Source organism: Pholcus phalangioides, unplaced genomic scaffold (genome assembly GCF_987345545.1).
Source record: "Pholcus phalangioides strain wild (caught in Gottingen) unplaced genomic scaffold, Ppha-v1.0 ptg000001l_1, whole genome shotgun sequence".
Classification (NCBI taxonomy): domain Eukaryota; kingdom Metazoa; phylum Arthropoda; class Arachnida; order Araneae; family Pholcidae; genus Pholcus; species Pholcus phalangioides.
This window is the reverse complement of record NW_028301594.1, coordinates 21,394,824-21,414,621: the sequence shown is the minus strand read 5'-3', so window position 1 is coordinate 21,414,621 and position 19,798 is coordinate 21,394,824. Positions and strand designations below refer to the sequence as shown.

At 35.2% G+C, this 19,798-nt stretch overlaps 1 protein-coding gene across 8 annotated transcripts in view; it reads left to right on the top strand.

Annotated features, from left to right (window-relative positions):
- pnut (septin 7-like protein pnut) overlaps positions 1-19,798 on the top strand; it is a 55,775-nt gene that overhangs the window by 17,411 nt on the left and 18,566 nt on the right. For all 8 annotated transcript variants that reach the window (XM_089232036.1, XM_089232042.1, XM_089232041.1 and 5 more), the window contains 9 exons: positions 6,392-6,815; positions 9,289-9,395; positions 10,169-10,269; positions 10,638-10,772; positions 12,714-12,831; positions 13,828-13,920; positions 17,414-17,510; positions 18,148-18,199; positions 19,288-19,401. In XM_089232036.1, the coding sequence (XP_089088162.1) occupies positions 6,392-6,815; positions 9,289-9,395; positions 10,169-10,269; positions 10,638-10,772; positions 12,714-12,831; positions 13,828-13,920; positions 17,414-17,510; positions 18,148-18,199; positions 19,288-19,401 (1,241 nt within the window). The remainder of the gene's footprint in view (positions 1-6,391; positions 6,816-9,288; positions 9,396-10,168; positions 10,270-10,637; positions 10,773-12,713; positions 12,832-13,827; positions 13,921-17,413; positions 17,511-18,147; positions 18,200-19,287; positions 19,402-19,798) is intronic.

Here is a 19,798-nt window from a genome sequence, read left to right as displayed (position 1 = left end):
ATTTATTTTTATTAGTATTCATGAAAGAAAGTTATTTTTTTTTGGATTTTTTTTACTTTGTATAAAAATTATGAACATTTACAGCATAAGCTATATTTAGCTAAAATAATGCTATGTGAAACTAGAAAGTGGCAGGAAAAAACGGGAATAAATGCGTTAATTTTGATTTTTCGTAATAAATTTCGATAATGTAGCTGTAAAAGTACTATATCGACATTTGGATTTTTTCTTTTACTGTATTTGTAATGGGTAGCCTTGTATCCAGCTTGCAGTGTCTTTTTTTTGCGTGTTTTTATTTATATTGATCGATTTATTGTTATAGCGGGCGCCGCTTCGCCGTTGCTCATTAAAATGCTTGAATAAGTTGTCGTGCATAATTTTGAATGTTTTATGTTCTGGTTAAAGAGATGTTCATATAACATTCACAACAGTTGCCGTTTCGGTGCTAAGCTTGCATTTGCGAGGATGACGAGTAGTGGGTTTTTCCCCGTGTTTTATGAACTGAGTTATGCTACCCTCTGGTTGTTGTTGGGTTTTTTCGTATATTTCGTAGAATAACTGGAGCGTTAAAGAGCGTATCTGTTACATTCTGCTCCTTCCACCCTTCTTCCAGTTATCTTGATGACAGCAAATAACTTTTAGATTGTGTTTCGCGTGCTTGTTTCATCATCTTAGGATCATGATAGTTGATGCGTCGCATCTTAAGTTGTGTGCTTTGGGTTCCCTCCCCACACACACACACACACACCCGTTCATAACTTGTGGGCTGTGTGCAACTTGTTCCTGAGTTGAACCAATTTAAAACAGAGCTCGAAATTCTACAGATAAGGGGATGACATTTAGTAAGAAATTTTGAAGGCTTTTAGAATTCCTCTTTTTTTATCCTTTCCCTCGTTTTGAATCAATGTCTGACCAGATATTTGATATTTACATTTTGTTACTCAATGATTTCTGTGGGGTAGGATGTATGTATAAGCACTTCCACGCAAAGTAATTCACATCAATTACTATTCAATAACAATGACGGCTGTATCAAGCAAAATTTTAATGATCGAAAATAATTTGATCAGATACGACATATTTCGTCTCTTCGAGAACTCTAAGTTAAATATTACTATAGAATGAGAAAATTCTGATTGGCGACGTGCTGGATTAATGAAAAAATAATTCAACCAATCATTCGCTTTGTTACTTCTCGTTTCTAGTTTCCTAGTCTCTCACGCATAGAGTGGATTTTTTTTTTCTTAACGAGAGAACGAAGGCATTTGATAACTCAATATCACGCTGTAAAGTCGATATAGAAAAGAAAGACTTGATTTAACGTTTTTCCGAATCAGATAACAGATTTAATAACTGTATCCTTTACATTGAACAGCTAATACTGGATCGGTCAAATCCATCGATATCGTACTAAATCGTTTCAAATTTGAAGCTGTATTTTCGCTTCTTTTTCTTTGTTTTAATCAAGTGATTGACATTTATGAATGTGAAACGAAAATAAGATTTCTATGTCTGTTGCCTAGTCCTAACCCTTTCTTTTTCGTTCCAGCATACGGGTACACTCAAGGCCATAACTAGGTAGGTGCACCCGTACAGGACTAATTTAGGGGGGGGGGGGCAGAATACGTCCTAAATTCAAATTCTTGCACACAGTCCACATGAATGGCTATCTACGGCCCTGGCTACATTCATATGTTAGATCCATATCGCTTCATGCAATTTCAGTTTTTTTTTTTTTTTTTTAAAGTATGAATATTATCTTATTTCAATCGCTGCCAATGCATTTTTGTTTTCCTGCTTGTCCGGCAGGGAAATGTCATTCAGGTGATCATTCACCTCTGTCTGATTTTAGCGTATCTTATCATTCTAGGTTATTTAGCACTTCAAACGTGCTGCCATTCACGGTTCTATGCACACTAAGTACAATGAACCATATTTCTCAGTATATTTTCAGCCATTGAAATAGGCATTCTGGATGCCCACACTAATATAGTCAGTCTTGACGGAGAGAAGGGACAGAAGGAAACCAATATTTTTATGCTTGAAGTGTTAAAGGTCGTTAATATAATGACCGTCTTCTTCTCCCCCCCCCCCCCCCTCACCCTTTTTTTTCTTCCATTCTTTTGCGGGCGAAAAACTAAAGCTTGACCATTTTTCATTTTCAAAAACAATAACTATTTTCCTTTTTAGTTATAGGAAGTAATTTTATTTGTATTTTTTCTGCTTTTCCATCTATAGAAATCATATCGGGGTGGCTCACACGGAGGCTAAAAATATGTATATGCGAGTATAATAAAATTCACCAGATGTTACAATGTTGCAAACATCAGATTTTAGTTTGACAGAGTTTACGAATTCGCTGACTAAGTACATTGTGAAACATACAAAACAGCTTTGGGTTTCTTGTTCCCGCCCGGCTGTTCGGAAAATGAAGAGTGGGTACTCTTGTTTTTACTACATGGGGCTGCCCCTGTATGTCCTTTTTCTACTTGTGGTTGATGAGAGTGTGAGCTAAACTGAATGAGATGTATGGGCTTGTCATCGCTATAGTTGATGTTTCTTGGAAAAGCACCAGGAAACACTTTTTTTTACACATATAACTTTTTTCTTTAGCTGAGACAAATATAGATTCTCGCCCATCTTTATTTTCATCTTCCACTTCTTTCCGATTTTTTTAATTTCTCCTTTTTAAAATTTTTCTTTTCTACTTCGTGGTAGTATGGAGGGTTCCCTAATGAAACAAAGATTGTGTGTATGTTTTATTGATGCTGCTGCATTGAGAAAACTTGATTTCAAAAGATTTTTTCGTTAAAATTTAATGTGCTCATATATCTTTTTTTTTTTTTTTTTATTGTCTTTACCCCCAGTAAACTTCGAGCATATTCTCGAATGATCTATCATGAAATATTTTCTTCCTTGCACCCCTGGTAAAGACCTACTGGTTCGTCAGAATGGCTCTCCGTGAGAGAGAAAAAATTGGGCAATGCAAAATCTCATCAAATGTTCGTGATTATTCTTGCAAAAACAAATGAACACAGCTTGGTATGCAGACAAGTGAATTCTATCCAATAAAAATCTTGTTGGGGGATAAATTCCTGCTGTGGATCTCCAATCTAAGATTCGCTAATAATTGTCTGTAATTATGTAATATCACTTCTTCCTACGTTTGGTATTCTGATTTTTAGTGAAAATTATAAGCCAAACATCTCAGTTTTAAGATTGAAGTTGTGGTAGAACCTGGAATATAGTGGAGAGCCATTCATGAAGATAATTCAATGGAGTGCGCCTAATTTTCGTTGGCGTATCGATTGATTTGCGTTCTCGTATAGGAGGAGGTGGTTTGGCTTCCTTTTCGTCATTCTACGAGAGGTGGCTTTGTGACTCATGATATCGAAGTGAGTCATTTCGCCAATTTTCCCCCTCTTATGTTTTGGGAGATTTTTTTTTCAACCTTGACTAATTTATACTTGATTGGCGGGTTCGTTATTATATACTTTTTTTGGTATATTTATCTTACTCCGTAGTTTCGCGGTCAGATACAGAACTACGCACCATTTAGTGTGCTTGCATGGCCGACTGAATCGTTCGTTCAGTTCAACCATTGATATATTGCGGCAAATGTGATAAATCGGTGATCACATGTAGAATCGCCTGTTATGCATAATTCACGAATAAAGTTGATAAGTATAATAAATATGGAATTATGCGGAAATATCAATTAAATTCAACCACTTATCAGTTTCTCCCATACGTGATGGGTGCACTACTCATGTTTTGCCATAAAAAAAAATTAAATTAAAAATTCATTAAATTAAATTGAAAAGTGTTATTGGGATAAAAACGTTTAAATTTTTATCAGTCTTGTGTAATGTTAGCTTTCTTCGCATTTCTCAAACATGATCAACATCACCCATCGAATCCATCATCCTAGACCGTGTTTCCCAAAGTGAGCAATATCGCCCCCGGTGGGCGATGGAATAGTCCAGCGGGAGGGGGGGGGGGGAGGTAAGCGATAGAGGCTACGTGTATAACATAAGATCCTATGGGTTCGTTTGAATTGGGGGGCGATGAGAAAAAAAAAATTCGGAAGAAGGGGGCAATGGAACAAAAAGTTTGGGAAGTTGTCCTAGACTAAAGTTAAGCAAAATGTCCGGTAAATTAAAGTAATTCATTGACAGTTCATCAATTCATCATTTACTGATACGAGCTGGGGATTATATATATTGTATAATCACCGGTGAATGTGATAAGCTCGCAAAAGTTACCAAACTCACCATAATGGTCGGTGATTATGCCTAATCACGTTTACCGTAACAGATACATTGCGAAAGCACCATAATATTTTCAGATTCATATATTTGGCCTCAGGCAAGTCTACTAAGTAAAAAAGTTGATGTGTCATATATCTGTGGCGTTTGGTCAGAACATATCTCCAAAAAATGTCTTTTTGATCTAGTAGTAGGTCTTGTTAATTATAACTAATTAGAAGTGAGATAAATGCACAAATACACGCGTACGGCTGAACAACATTCTGACATGATATTTTCATTTACATTTGTGTGTATGATTTATTTTTGAGTTTTAAATGACAATGAAAATGCTGTCTCAAAAATGTGATTTTGGAGTTATGTTCTGACCAAACACCACAGATATATTATCTATATATATAAAAACGAATGTATGTCTGTCTGTTTGTCCTTTATGCATTACTACACCATTCATCCGATCGCCATGAAACTTTGGGAAGTTGAGTACACTCCCGCGAAGGTTTCTCTGGCATAGTTTTTTTTTTTTTTGACATTTTTTTCCCCCTTTCCTTCATTTCCTTGAATTTCCTTTCTTCTGAGATCGCAGCAACGCGCGACGGGTAAGCCAGTTAGAAATATATAAAGGACTTGGGTGTGGGGTCGTCGAGACACTTACACAAAATAATTCGATCGCAAAAAAAAATCTAATTACATTAACAGATCTAATAAACTCTGAAACCTTGTGATTATCAAGCTGTTTGAAGGAGTTGGTGAAATTGAAAACATTTTAATGCAGGATCTTTTTCCCCCTTTTACTACTTTTCGTGGTCTCTGAATGAAGGTTCGTGCTGTTTGAAACATTTCTTTTCCAATAAATGGAAAATTACGAATTGAGGTATCGTGTTTCGTTAGGCGTCCGACTGCCTAGCATTATTATATAGACCACTTATTGTTTTCCCCATTAAATCATTTCTCCAACTTTCAATGGCATGTTTGTCTCCTCCCCCCCCCCCCCCCCGTTTTTTTTGCATTGTATCAGGAACATTTCATACATCTTCGAATTTCTTCTGCAGCCTCTCGGACTGAATGGAGAAGTGTCTCACAGCTGCCGAATCTGAAGTACTATTCTTCAAAACTCTATTGCTCAGAGCCTCGGCGCGAGTTCTTGAGGTCTGCACTTGAACAAATGTTCTTGAAGTTGCTCGCGCTATTGTCAGAATCTAATGCATTACGCCCTTATACACATATCGCGCACTCCCTATTATTACCCTGTTTTACAACGATATCTTAAACTCCCTCATTCCTCTTGTGTATAAGAACTCGCCGCGGTATTTCGATGTGACATGGTTCGCGAATGTCACGTGCCTCTCTCGAACACCACTCGAATATTTTTTTTCTTACAATGAAAATGATGTGTAGAAAAAATTCTTCCTATGTTTATTTTTCAATCCTTTTTTTGTTTTTATCCAGTTCACTGGCCGTAATCTCTTAAGTACGTCATGCTAAGAGATAATTGTTAGTGAAATCAGTGTTTCAATTGTCTTGATATGCAAACGTTTTTCTCTGTCTTCTTCGGTACCTTATTTGATGCTTCAATGCAATAAAAGAAATGGGTTTTTTACTGGACAAATATATTTTATAGAACTCGAGTTTGGCTTTTCTCCAATTTTTTTTTCATTCTGAACTTCAAAAAATATATAGAAATAGTAGATAAATTCACACTAATTAAGAAATACGGCACACTTAATTGGGGGTTTAATGAGCTACAAATTAAGTTATTGCTTTTGCGAAATGGGATAAGGATATCGTGTACGACCTAACGAGTGCTCTTTTGGATTCAGCTTATTTTTTTGATAAAAACAAAATGTTTTACAATTTTTTATTTTATTTTCTGGTCATTAATTTAATGTGTGGAACCGAAGGCCAAACGCTTTTTCGAAACGTTCATTCGATCTCTGGCGTATTCTTTGCTTGAAAATCATAAATTCAACATTCAAAGTGTTAAAGATTTATTTTTAAAAATTGGTATTTGGGGGATGGGGTAGTTCTGATCTCAAAATTTAATTTAAAGCAGTTATTTTTTGATGAATTATTGTGAGTTTTTTTTCTTGATATGTACGATCCCGCTCATGAATTCTTTACAGCTGTCTCAGAAACGTGAGTTGTTCTTCCGTCAAGATGGTGTACCAGCCTCATCTCCAGCAGCGACTTCCGTCTCATCAGCCACGACGAACTCAACAGTCAGCGGTGTACCTGTAGTCACCTCTGTCCCAAACGTCAACAGTTATCTCAGCAACGCCTCATCGTCACTAAACGCTACTCCTATCGTCAACAGCAGTACTAGTAATACTATGAGCAGTAACGCCATCAGCACCGGCAGTAATATTAGCAGCGGCGGCATCAGCAACAAGGAGAACGCCATGCCCAAAGAGATCCCGGTTAGGGATCAGAGGAATTTGCTCTCCTCTCTCAAAGACATGGACGGATATGTAGGGTATGCCAACTTACCTAACCAAGTGTACAGGAAAGCGGTCAAGAGGGGATTTGAATTTACTCTAATGGTGGTCGGTGAGTAATTTGCTTCCTTTTTTTCTACCAAGAATCCTTGTGTAAAATTGGTCCAGTGTCTCAAGTGCCGCTGTGGTGGTCGAGTGGTCATAGTGACGAACTCGCATTGCGGGACCCTAAACCGAAAATGGCCCTCGCTCTGTCCCCATAGGGAATATGAGCTGGTCACCCAGAGGGTTTGGATCCATTGCGGGGACCCGGGTTCGAGCCCCCACCGTCGCCATAGTGGTGGTCGGCTGAAGTTGGTTTACTGTGGTTCCCAACTTTGAGGTGGAAATGCGAGCCGATCTCTCCGTTAAAAAAAGGTCTCGCCGCAGAGAGCAACAGGTCTACAAACAGTACAAATATTCAATCATTATACTTCACTCCTGAAATATAGATGGCAGCACTAAAAAATCAGACAACACTAGATATGCACTCAAACTGTTAGATACTCTCTCTTACACTTCCGGCACAACTCACTAGGAAGTAAATTACCCATACATGGCGATAGAGCTAAGTTGCGCAATTTTTTACGGACCGCAATTTTTTTTATGAAACGTCTGACCAGTTCCTGAGATGGCCAGACTTCGGTCATTGGCCGGTTCACATACCTATTACGCAACACCAGGCCCGTCATTTGTGTGTAAAGTTGAAATAACGGGCCTGCGCCAAACCGCTGTAAAACATCTCAAGTACATACTGATAAGCTGTAATTTTTCTCCTACTCTGTTGTTTCACGTGCGGAGGAGTTCGTTCTTCTCTCATCGGTTGCTATTGTAGACGCAATTTATTAGATTCTTCCCCTCCTCTCTAAAAAAGATTAACGCGACTTCAACCAGACAAGCTTTTTTTTTTCATGTTCATGGAGTATCATCTGAGTCATTTCGAGTACACGTGCAATGTTTGCATTTGGCAATAATTTTCTTGTGTATCAATAGCCGGGTTTATACTATCTATCGCTCAATAAGACTGGATGATGTGTGTGTTTATTTTTTATTTATTTATTATTTTTTTTTTTTGCGTGTAATTTTCGAGCGCCATCTGCGCAGGAAGTTGTGAAAAGAGCCGTCAGCTGCAACGCACTGATAAGCCGCTGGCTGATTTCCTGTTATTTTGGGGCTTGAAATCTCAGTGTCGCTTATTGCCTTTGACAAATGCGTGCGTGAAACGCTCTCCGTTGAGCTGGGCGAAATCGTTGTTACTCTCGTAGCACTTGATTGCTCTTAACAATAACGTGTCATCTTAATCATGGTCGTCAGTGCAAATAATATAAGCCCAATTGGAAAGGGGGGGGGGGGGTGTGCGGACAAATAGTGCTGAACTGCTTGCGGCATGGTGTGAAAATCCTATCTCGCAGGTGAAAGATAGGGAGGGATAGAGCTGTGAGGAAGATCCAGGCAATATTTTTTTACTGAAACATAAAGGGCGTGTTTTTGGGGCTCACTGAAAACCGCGGTTAATCTTCATATATACCCAGCGCTGTAGCCAAAAATTCCTTTCAGAGGGACGAACTAGTTTCGGGGGGGGGGGGGTTAAGGAATCAGAGTATTAAAGCACTGTGTGGGCTCAACCGTGTCACTCCATATGCGGTGGATTCCGCTTATAACGTTTCGAAAAAACTGTCATAAAAATGTTGTACGCGGAAAAACGCTTCAAATTTGTAATCTGAGTATTAGTGAAAGCTGGGACTCCGAAAGTCGGACCCAGCGAGGCAAACGTTATAAGCGGGATACACTGTATGTCACATTTTCTTAAATTTCGGGGTGGCGATCCGGACCTTTCCTCCTCCTCCTACGACCTTTGTATTATTATATGCTCTTGGTCACCCGCAAAGACAAGAAGGTTGTTTTTTCTACCAACAGGAAAAGGAGGAAGTTAGTAAACCAGGTTCAGCGGACCTGTAGATGGAACCCTGACCTTGCACTGGAAAGCCATCATGATGCCCATAGGACTGCACAGCAGCCTGTTTGTGGCTGAAAATCTATCATACCAAACATATCAGCCCATTCTCAAATGAAAATACAGCCCATTTTGGACTGAAAATATCGGCTATTTACAGCTGAAAACATGAGACAAAAAATTATCCCATTCATGGCTGAAATATCAAACTATCCCAATATTGCGTGTGTAATATATTTTTTATAACTCAAAGTAATATCAATTGTTGAAAGCACATCAGGGCAGGGCCGTCTTAAGAGCATCGTGGGCCCCCGGGCCAATTGGTTTTTCTGAGGCCCTACCTTGCAAATTCTAGAAAATTTCAATCGGTTCTCATTTTTGTGAGGCCCCTCTTCTCCTGAGGCCCCCGGGCCGTGCCCGGGTGGGCCCATGCGTTAAGACGGCACTGCATCAGGGTATAAGTATTTGACTGGATATCTGGATATGCATGTGTATGTGTTGTTCCATGACTATAAACCTCTTTTGTTGGCTTTGTGTTTAAAAGTTTAATATTATAATTATTCATCTAGCATTACATTATCAATATCAACAGGTGAATCAGGACTAGGAAAATCCACACTCATAAATTCCATGTTTCTAACAGACATCTATTCAAATGAATATCCTGGGCCATCTAGAAGAGCAAAAAAGACTGTTCAGGTAGTTGCTGATTTGATTTTATGTGCAAATTATTGACATGTCCAAATTCAAAAAATATTGTGAAATCAACTTCAATTTCATATGTTTGAAATACAGCTGAACCTCATTGAAACTGAAGGCTATCAAAAATTTTCTGACCAACCGGATCTTGTATTTACAATAAGAAAAAACAAAACTGCTATCAAAACAATTAAAAGAACCTTGCCTCTTTACAATCATTTAAAAATTCAATAATAAATGTATACAAATATGATAGCTAATTGATTACTCATTTTTAAAACATTTCTTACAATTTTTTAATTATTTTTTTAATTAAAAAGGCTAGATTGCATTAAAGGCGATGGGAGAAAAAAAAATTTCTGAAGGGAGCGACGTGGGACAAAAAAGTTGGGAAACTATGCTATAAACCAAGGTCATGGAACCCCCGCCCCATTCACCATTCACTTGCCTTTACTTTCCTGGAATTTAGAAGAAAAAAAACATTTTGGAAGGGAAACTTTTTCAAGTCTGCACTATATGTAAGAGTTTAATTTTAAAGATATGAAACTTTTTTCCTATTCAGGTTATTCTTTTACAATGAACACTATCATTTAAACACATGTTTTAAATTTATTATCTAACATTATATAACAATTGAGGTTGGAGAGACTTAGAATTCCTTCCGTGTTGAGTGGAATTTCATAAGTGGTTTCTGCTGTTTGATCTGTTTGTTTAACCTATCTATCTGTTTGTGTCAAACTTTTTATTTTATTCAGTTCTTGGTTATACTTCAGGTTGAAACGACCAAAGTTCTGATGAAAGAGAATGGTGTGAATCTTAAACTTACTGTAGTTGATACGCCCGGGTTTGGTGATGCAGTTGACAATTCTGAATGGTATTATAACATTTTTTTCACTTTATTTATTTGTTTAAATTTGAACTGCCTTTAAAAACACTTTTTTTTTTTCAAAGTCAAGTGGTTGTGTGCTTCATAAAAAATGGTAGATTGGAGAAAAACATTAAATCCTTGTTGCTAATTACTGTGTACGTCACTTGTTAAAATCACTTTTTATCCTGATGATTTTGGTTTTATTAAGCAGTTCATTTTTTATGATCAGCAAAACAATTTTAGAGGTGATAGGTGTATTAAAGTGACTGATTTCTATATTTATGTGTGCATGTCTGTATATTATAACGATTTAGCCCATTACATATCATAAAATCTCATTTTTTTATATTTTTGCTTTCTACCTTATGCTTCAGTTGGCAGCCAGTAACAGATTACATTGAAAACAAGTATGAGGAGTACCTGAATGCAGAGTCACGTGTAAATAGGAGTACATTACCAGACAGTCGAGTACATTGCTGTCTATACTTTTTAGCTCCTTCTGGTCATGGGTAAGCAATTTTTCTTGAACTTATTAATTATTAAATTAGTTATTTTGCTAAATATTATCTCTTATATTTTCATAAGTCAGTTCATTGCATCATTATTTAAATATTAGTATATGGCAGTGAAATTTCCTAGAGGCCAAGCATGATTTTTCCTCATGAAAAATAGTCATAATCAATTTTTTTTTTCAAGTTTTTTGTCTCTTAATGGCCTGTTCTTATGTTTAAAGACACACTGCAATAAAATCAAAAAATTTTGTGTAATCCTTGAACTCCAATTATCTATCGCATATAGAAATAGAAAATTTTAGGCTCCAATACCCACTTTATATGGACCATGGTGACACTTAAAATAAAGTGTGTTGAGACAAAAATATATATCAATTATATCACCCAGAAGTCTAAAATTATAGTGACCTAATTTTCTATAAAATTGTCACTTTCATATTCTCAGTTGTGTGCTTGAGTTTCATATATTTGCTAGTATAAAAAGTTTTCTACCGTATTCCTCACATTAGCTGGCATGCCATAAAGCTCAAGGGACACTGGCTTTTTGAATGTTTGAGTCTGGTCTGTTCCTGGCATGCTGAAAAAAATGAGATTTAATAAGGATCACAATATACATTAAGCAAATTCATTGTATTTTTAGAATAAAGTTATTTAAAAATTTTCTAGAATCTATGACTCCATTTTTCCGGCATGGTGGCTAATGTGGAATTAATTTGCTAGAATTACACTGCAGCCATTAAGCTTCTGTAGTAGGAATGTAAAATTCTCAGTAATCTTTTTTGCAGAATATTCTCAGAGAGGATTTTATTTGATTATATTTTTTAGAAGCTACAGTAATAAACAGCTTCACCTTGAGGATTTTACTTATGAAATAAGTATTTATAAATTTTTAGGAATAAGTTGTAAAAGAAATAGGAAGTAAATTTGTCATATTAATGAAAGAAAACTGTTTATATGCATATATATTGCAAGAGAAAATAACTACAAAACATTTGAATTGACAATTTTCATTATTAGTGGATACAGAACGGTTCTGTATGAGCTCAGACTCTTCATAATAATTTGAATAAGTAGTTCTTGTATTGTTCACAAAGATGTATTTTAGTTTAATGGCTCAAGAATTAATGATTTGTTGAGTATTGTTGTTAAATAGATTGTTGTATTATAAGTGCATTATGATCAATATGGTTGATGAAGCATTTTTTGAAAATTAACGAAAGTTTGCTAAAACTTCCATCAGCTTCACTCGAAAAATTAAGAAAATTATAATATATCTGATATGAATATATTATAATTCGAAATATTGTTTTGAATTTCTCAAAATATAGCTTATTTTAAAATTATTTTTTTTAATTGGCATAGGTTAAAAATCTTTATTACAAAGCATTTAGCCAACCAAGCAAAATCTCTTATATAAACAGTCTAAAGCGGTGGTTCTCAGCCTGTGGAAGCCTGCGGCCCAGTTTGACTGATGGCAGGGCTCGGCAGTTGAGAAACACTAGTCTAAAAAATATTTGTTAATTAGAAATTGTCTTTACTAGGTGATTATGTCAAATAGTTTTGTTTTAATGTTTCAGGTAATGAAAAGTAAATTATATTTCATTACTTTTAAATAAAATTTGTAGTTTTTATTCATTTAAATAAAAAAAGAATATTCCTAATTATTCTCTAAATTAGAAATTGTATATTAAAGTATTGAATTTATGAAGTTATATAAATATATAGTTCACAAAAATATTTTGAACATCGTTACCTCGAATCTTTAGAAAATAGATCAGTTCATAATAAATTACCACTATTAAATTTGAGTTTTAATTGAATTTCAGTCGAGTGTCAGAAAACCAAAATATTAAATATTTTTTACAATTTTATTAGTGTGTGTTGAGTAGTTTGATTGTAAATACTGTCAAAAAATTAATTTCACTTTGTATCTGATAGTTTGAAGCCTCTTGATGTTGAATTTATGAAAAGACTCCATGACAAAGTCAATATTATTCCACTAATAGCCAAAGCTGACACCATGACCCCTGAAGAGTGTAGCATGTTCAAAAGGACTGTAAGTAAAATGCTAATTTGTTTCATTAAGTATTTTGGAATCTATCAATGTTTGTTGCAGGTAGTCTATATGACATTCGCAGATATAGTGTGAATGTCTGCATGTGCTCATTTCATGTATGTGTTGATAAATAGTGACACACTTATGATAGTAATAGTGAAAAAAATATAATTTTCTCTTTTCATTCCCATCAATTTCATTTTAGTATAAACTGATACCTGTGAAATCTATGCAGCACTAATTCTTAAAAGCATTAACAACATTATAAGAATTTAGTGGTTTCTTTGTTTGTCTATAACACTGAGTGTTAAATTATAAAAAAAAAAATTTATTTGAAGCTAAAAAATATTTTTTTTTACGCTTCTATATATCTGTATGCCAGAAGTAAATGGCACTGTCCATTTTCATTAATATTTGCATAACACTATTAATTTGTAGTACTTTCCTTGAATTACACATAGATATAGGACACCAACATATTGACGTTCTATTTCAATAAATAACAAAGATATTCCCTTTATAAAACTAGTGAGCTCCATAAAAAGACATACTAGAAAAAATCTTTAAATGGAAATCTTTAATGGTATAATATTCCCCTTTATCTCTGGCATACAAATATAAGAAATGTGAATGATACTGAGGCATTGAGTTTTTGTGTTGTGATTACTTCCCTGGCATGGAATTTGGTTTGATTGCAGTAATGACAGATAATTTAACTACAATATCGGCTATTTGGTTTTATTAACCTTCTATTTGAACAATAATTTGCAACTGTTTGAGCTAATTAAGTGACGACTATCATGGTGTCACATTTTTGTTATGATCCCTTCTGTATTTGTCTGAGTAGATTTCTTTTCTGTAGGAATTTTAATCTGCACAAAAATCTCCCTAATTCTCATTTTTCATAGTTGGCAGTTATGATGATTAGGACAATATTTTACAGTATTATTTAATTTACTTATGAATTGTATTTATTGTTTTCCTATTTGATTGCAGATTTTAAATGAGATAGCAAAGAACAAAATTAAAGTCTATGAGTTTCCTGATTGTGAAGACGAAGAAGAGAACAAACTGCAGAAACATCTGAAAGTAAGTGCATGGTTCACACCAAAAAAACATCCCTTGCTTTATGTGATTGATTGATTCCGCAAAATTGTTGCATAAGACAAAATAATGTGTAAAGTGAGTTGAATTTAACATGGGAGAGGTAGGGATAGAGGGGTTGGTTTTCTTCAGAACGATTAAAAAAATGTAACTCAACAGCACAGGAACTTTTATCTAATGAATTTATGTGATATCAATGAATTTAATATTTTTTATACAAGATATACAGAAGACTGGATGTTGTGAAGATATTTAGTATTTGAGATGTTCATTTTTTAAGGAAGGAAAAAACTCATCTCTGCCTCTACCGGGAGTCGAACCCGGGTCCCTCGATTGCCGGACGAGTGCTCTGACCACTAAGCTACAGAGGAGATAGAGATTTTCCTTCGCTAGAGCGTATATATGCCGAACGGAACCATGCAATGGACGGTGAAACCGATCAGCTAATAGCTCATGGACGACGAGCCACCAGAGGGCTATATATATGACATGAATGTCGCTCTCCACTTGTTAATACAAGATATACAGAAGACTGGATGTTGTGAAGATATTTAGTATTTGAGATGTTCATTTTTTAAGGAAGGAAAAAACTCATCTCTGCCTCTACCGGGAGTCGAACCCGGGTCCCTCAATCGAGGGACCCGGGTTCGACTCCCGGTAGAGGCAGAGATGAGTTTTTTCCTTCCTTAAAAAATGAACATCTCAAATACTAAATATCTTCACAACATCCAGTCTTCTGTATATCTTGTATTAACAAGTGGAGAGCGACATTCATGTCATATATATAGCCCTCTGGTGGCTCGTCGTCCATGAGCTATTAGCTGATCGGTTTCACCGTCCATTGCATGGTTCCGTTCGGCATATATACGCTCTAGCGAAGGAAAATCTCTATCTCCTCTGTAGCTTAGTGGTCAGAGCACTCGTCCGGCAATCGAGGGACCCGGGTTCGACTCCCGGTAGAGGCAGAGATGAGTTTTTTCCTTCCTTAAAAAATGAACATCTCAAATACTAAATATCTTCACAACATCCAGTCTTCTGTATATCTTGTATTAACAAGTGGAGAGCGACATTCATGTCATATTAATATTTTTTGTCTTCACTAATTATGATTGATTATAGTGAGTGTATATGTTTTCTTTCCTGAAGAGCCTAATGTAATAGGCTGACAACTCTTTTTAATGAAACAGTTTAGATTTGGCTGATGAGCTGCATTTTCCGTCTCCTTATATAAAATTTCAGTAGCAAAGCCAGGGAATTCTGCATAATTTTCGCAAATATGAAAATTTTGTTTGGAACCGTTTTTTTTTTTTTTTTTTTTTTTTTTTTTTTTTTTTTTTTTTGGTTAAATTTCTCATGGCATTGTCAATGTGTTACCAAATGCTTTTCATCAGTTAGATCTACTGAGTTGTATCTGGGAATTCCTATGATATTTGTGTCAGCTACATCATCAAATCCAATGGATTTCATCATTAAAGGGTTTAATTATCTTCAGTTTTGTAAGCCCATTTCAAGGATTAAGTTTGAACTTCAACCGGATTTTATAGGTTGGAATCCCTAAAATCAACTTTTAAAAATTACATTATGGCGAGATCACAAAGTGGGGGATACCTGTATTTAATTTGTTACTATTGTTTTTTGATTTTGTTTAGATTAGGTACAATACATTTTTTTAAACATTTCTTTACATGAAGTTGCTGAAATCATGTCTAAAATGGATATAAAAGTGTGAGTGTATGTGAGATAAAAGTCTGTTAAACTATACTTATGTGTATTAATACTATAATATTGGCTATTTGGTAAATGATATAATAATATTCCAGAGTTATACAATAGGTGAAACTGACAATAACAGTGTAGGTTGGAGTACGATTTTGCATATAAAGGCATGTAAATACGTGTCGATTAGGACCAAAATTTAGGTAAAAACACCAGTATTTTGGTAAAAATTATAATAAAAAATGCAATTATTCCTGCACATTGTGGCAAATGGAAAGTAAAAAGTTGTTTTTATAATAATGACTTGATAAAATTTAAGCTGCCTCTTGGTTACAATCAGGTCCCTGGAAAAGTCCATATTTCATGAAATCTGTGCAAAAGAACTTCAATTGTTTTTCATAAAATCTTAGTTTCCGAGGTAACAAACTTTTTAATTCATGAGATGAACTTAAGTCAGAGTTGCAGACCTGGTGAATTATCATTGAGGAGCATTAATAAATTTTTTAAGGCTTGCAATAAGGTTAGACTTAAAAATGAAATCGTGACCAGTCTGTAAAAATTGCAGATGCCACTCCAACTATTGGAATAGCGTTTCTAAAACTCACTGCAAAGTTTTCATCTTTAACCACTTTTTCAGGTTATGCAAGACTCAAAAAGTCATTGTAGTTCAGTGCATAAACTGTTCTGGTTCACCAAGAAATTCTTTCTTGATTATAGCTTAATAATCGCCATCAAGTCCCTCTCTCAAGATTGCCACCTTAGTGATAGTGATAGGAACCGAGAGACACCCAGGCTCTGTCACACTCAGTGATATAAGCACATTGTCCCTGGGGACTCGGGTGCCTCCGGGGAAACCTAACCATTTATTGATCTTGAGAAACATATATTACATACATGGGCTGGTGCCATGACGCACCCCGCCAGTAAACAAGTATAAAATTTGTAATCTAAAAATGGTGATTCTGTAAATAAATCACAATTGTAAATCACAGGTTATAAATCACATAATAATCGTCATAATCGGGAATAGTTCTTGATAAAATGTGATCTGCTTCTCTTCAGGGATTTTCATTGGATGAGTAACTATCACATCAATGAAAGCTGTCAATCTACTGATGGGTTGATCTAATCGCTGCACCGTATGGTTTGATTTGGTCCAAAGACATTCGTCAGTAATTGCTGCCTGCATGAAGCTTTTCGATAAGCCAGCGTGGATCAAACTATTCTCGACTACTCAGGCTCCTCTTCTTCTTCCTCTTCTCTAAACAGATGTACGAGATCGCTGTCTGGGTGTAGTTGACGTCGTAGTCTAGTGGATCTCCTAACTGGCATAGGTGGCTCTCTATCTGGTTCTGGCTCCGGGACTGTCGTTCTGATATCCTCAGGGTGCTGCTCTAGAAAGCGGACCAGTTTACGTATTTTACTTTTCGAATCTTCCCGCTTGAGCCACCTTAGTGTACAAAACCTCTTTGCCCCTTAATAGTTTGGGTCCTATGTCACGTGGGATGGTGATGAGCAGTTTTCAGCTTCAAGATTTTGCTTCCATTCTGCATAATTCTACCCCTGAAACTATGAAAATGATGCAGCAGGTATGAAATAGGTGTATTTAGGTGGTTTTAAATAAGTGAAAGAGTATCAAAATTTGTTTTGATTTTCAAATAAGGCAATCTGGGTGCTCAGGCAGGTAAGGTAAATGAGACCATAATAAACACCATAGCTGTAATTGATTTCATGTTTAATCATAGTTTGTTTCTATTGCCAGGAAAGAGTGCCATTCGCAGTTGTAGGCAGTAATACCATCATTGAAGTGAATGGGAAACGTTTGCGAGGACGAAAATACCCGTGGGGTGTTGCAGAAGGTTTGTTCATGTATATTTTGACTAATTCCTGCTTAAAAAGTGAATGTATGCAGTTAAATCTCCATATCAATCAATTCCCATTATGTATCTTTGTATCAAAATTGCATTCCAAAGGTCTAATTACGTATTGTACTGATGGTGTTTATACATGTGATAATGACATTAGAAAATTTCTTTTGGTCATTTGAAAAATAACATCAATTATGATGAAAAGAAACATTTCGTCTTTAGAGTCATAGTCCAATGGAATTTGAATTCCTGGACATTTCGATGCTCAGATGTTTCATCCAATAGATGTCATTGCTGAACAGTTATACATTTAATGTGACTGTGGACATTGTCGGTATTCATTGATGTAAAACTATACTAATAATGTTTGCTGCAATTAAATGAAACATCTGGAAATTCAAATTCCATTAGACCACAGCCTGGAAGTTACTTTTTGTCAGGATAGTGGTGGTAAAAACCTTCGTCGTTCTTTCAACATTAATTGTGTAAATTCTTATGAATTATTTATGCTCATTTTTTAGCTTTCATTGCATTTGTAAATCATTTGTTAAAAATTAGTCTGTGAATGCAAAACTTGTATTCAAATTTTTTTTAGGGAGATTAGCTTATTCATACTTTTTTTTTCCAGTGGAAAACATGGAGCATTGTGACTTTATTGCTCTTAGAAATATGCTTATCAGGTATGTGATTGTTTCCACTTCTAATGGTAGTGGAAAACCATATTCATCTGTGTTTAATATGTTGATACTGAAACATAGTGTGAAAAATTGTTTGAAAGGTTGTCTAATTCTAAAAAACAAGTGATGGAACATATTGGAAAATCTTCAGCATTTTCCCTCTTTCTCTCTTTCATTAAATGTTGAGAGAGAGGAATTTTTTTATTCAAAATAATGAGAAAGTAAACTTTTTCTTTCATCAGCTGAAAACTATTGTACATTATTGTTTTAATGACTTAGCAAAGTATATACAGTAAAGGCAAATTATTTATTCCCTCGAAAACAGTTGTTATATCACGAGAAAGAAAGGAAAATGTGTAGGACAGTCATTATAGATAGATAGATAGATAACTGAATATTGCCCATGGTCCAATTTTCCACTTGCTGATTTGCAGCCCATTACAGGTGATGCCAGAAAAGCTTACATATGATATTTTTACATATCATACATATTAGGTGATATGTACATACACATCATACACAGTATAGTCATTATATCGTAGGGTTGCAAGTGAAACACACTAAGTCAAAATAATCAATTTTCGGCTTTTCTTGACCACAAAAACGAGATATTTCATCTGATGAAACCCATTAAGTCATATCTTAATTTATTTTTTATTATTAAAAATAAATAAAGATATGACTTAGTGGGTTTCATCAGACGAAATATCTTGTTTTTGTGGTCAAGAGAGAAAAGCTGAAAATCCGAAAATAGATTATTTTGACTTAGTGTGTTTCACTTCTAACCTGGGGTTATTATAATGAGTATCAACTGTATTAGGTCAATGATTCCAAAATGGCATGTTTGTATAACCCCCAACGTTTGCTAGTGATGGGGGCTATGATACCCGATGAATATATCATAGTAATTTAGGGTGACCCAAGATCAGGTGCAGAGATGCTGATATACATTTAATATTCTCAAGGATGACATTGAACCTAAAATGTTAAGGAATCCTTGTGTGAAGCACCAAATATATGTGTTAGTTTTATGATCTAAATCTATGGTCTTGATTTCATTTGATATTTGTCACATATCTTTTATTTTTTAGGACACACATGCAGGATCTTAAAGACGTCACAAATAATGTCCATTATGAAAACTTTAGGTGTCGTAAACTTGCTGGCGTTGGTACTGATGGTAGAACACCTAGAATAACTAACAAGTAAGCAATTAGTTTTTTTATTTATTTTATGCTCAAAAAATTCTGTTTCAAAAAGTGCAGGAATTCTATGAAACAAGTTTAAAGCTGCCAATCATTGGCTTGATATTTAAGAAAAAACACCCACTATTTTCGATCATGACTGTGTTTTGTTAATTTTTTATGATTTTCTTTAAAAAATAAGCATGTTTGATCAGGAACGAGAGTACTTCATAACCTGAAAATGTCAAAATTTTCCACATTAAATTTACTATTGGAAAATTCGACATGTTTAGTCTAGCATATTATTATTTTGTACATGTCATAGCCATGTCCAAAATCAGATTTATCAGAATGGCCAGCCGTTTCAGTCTTTGGTCAGTTTCTGAAGTCAAATTTCTGACAGGCTGTATTATATGTA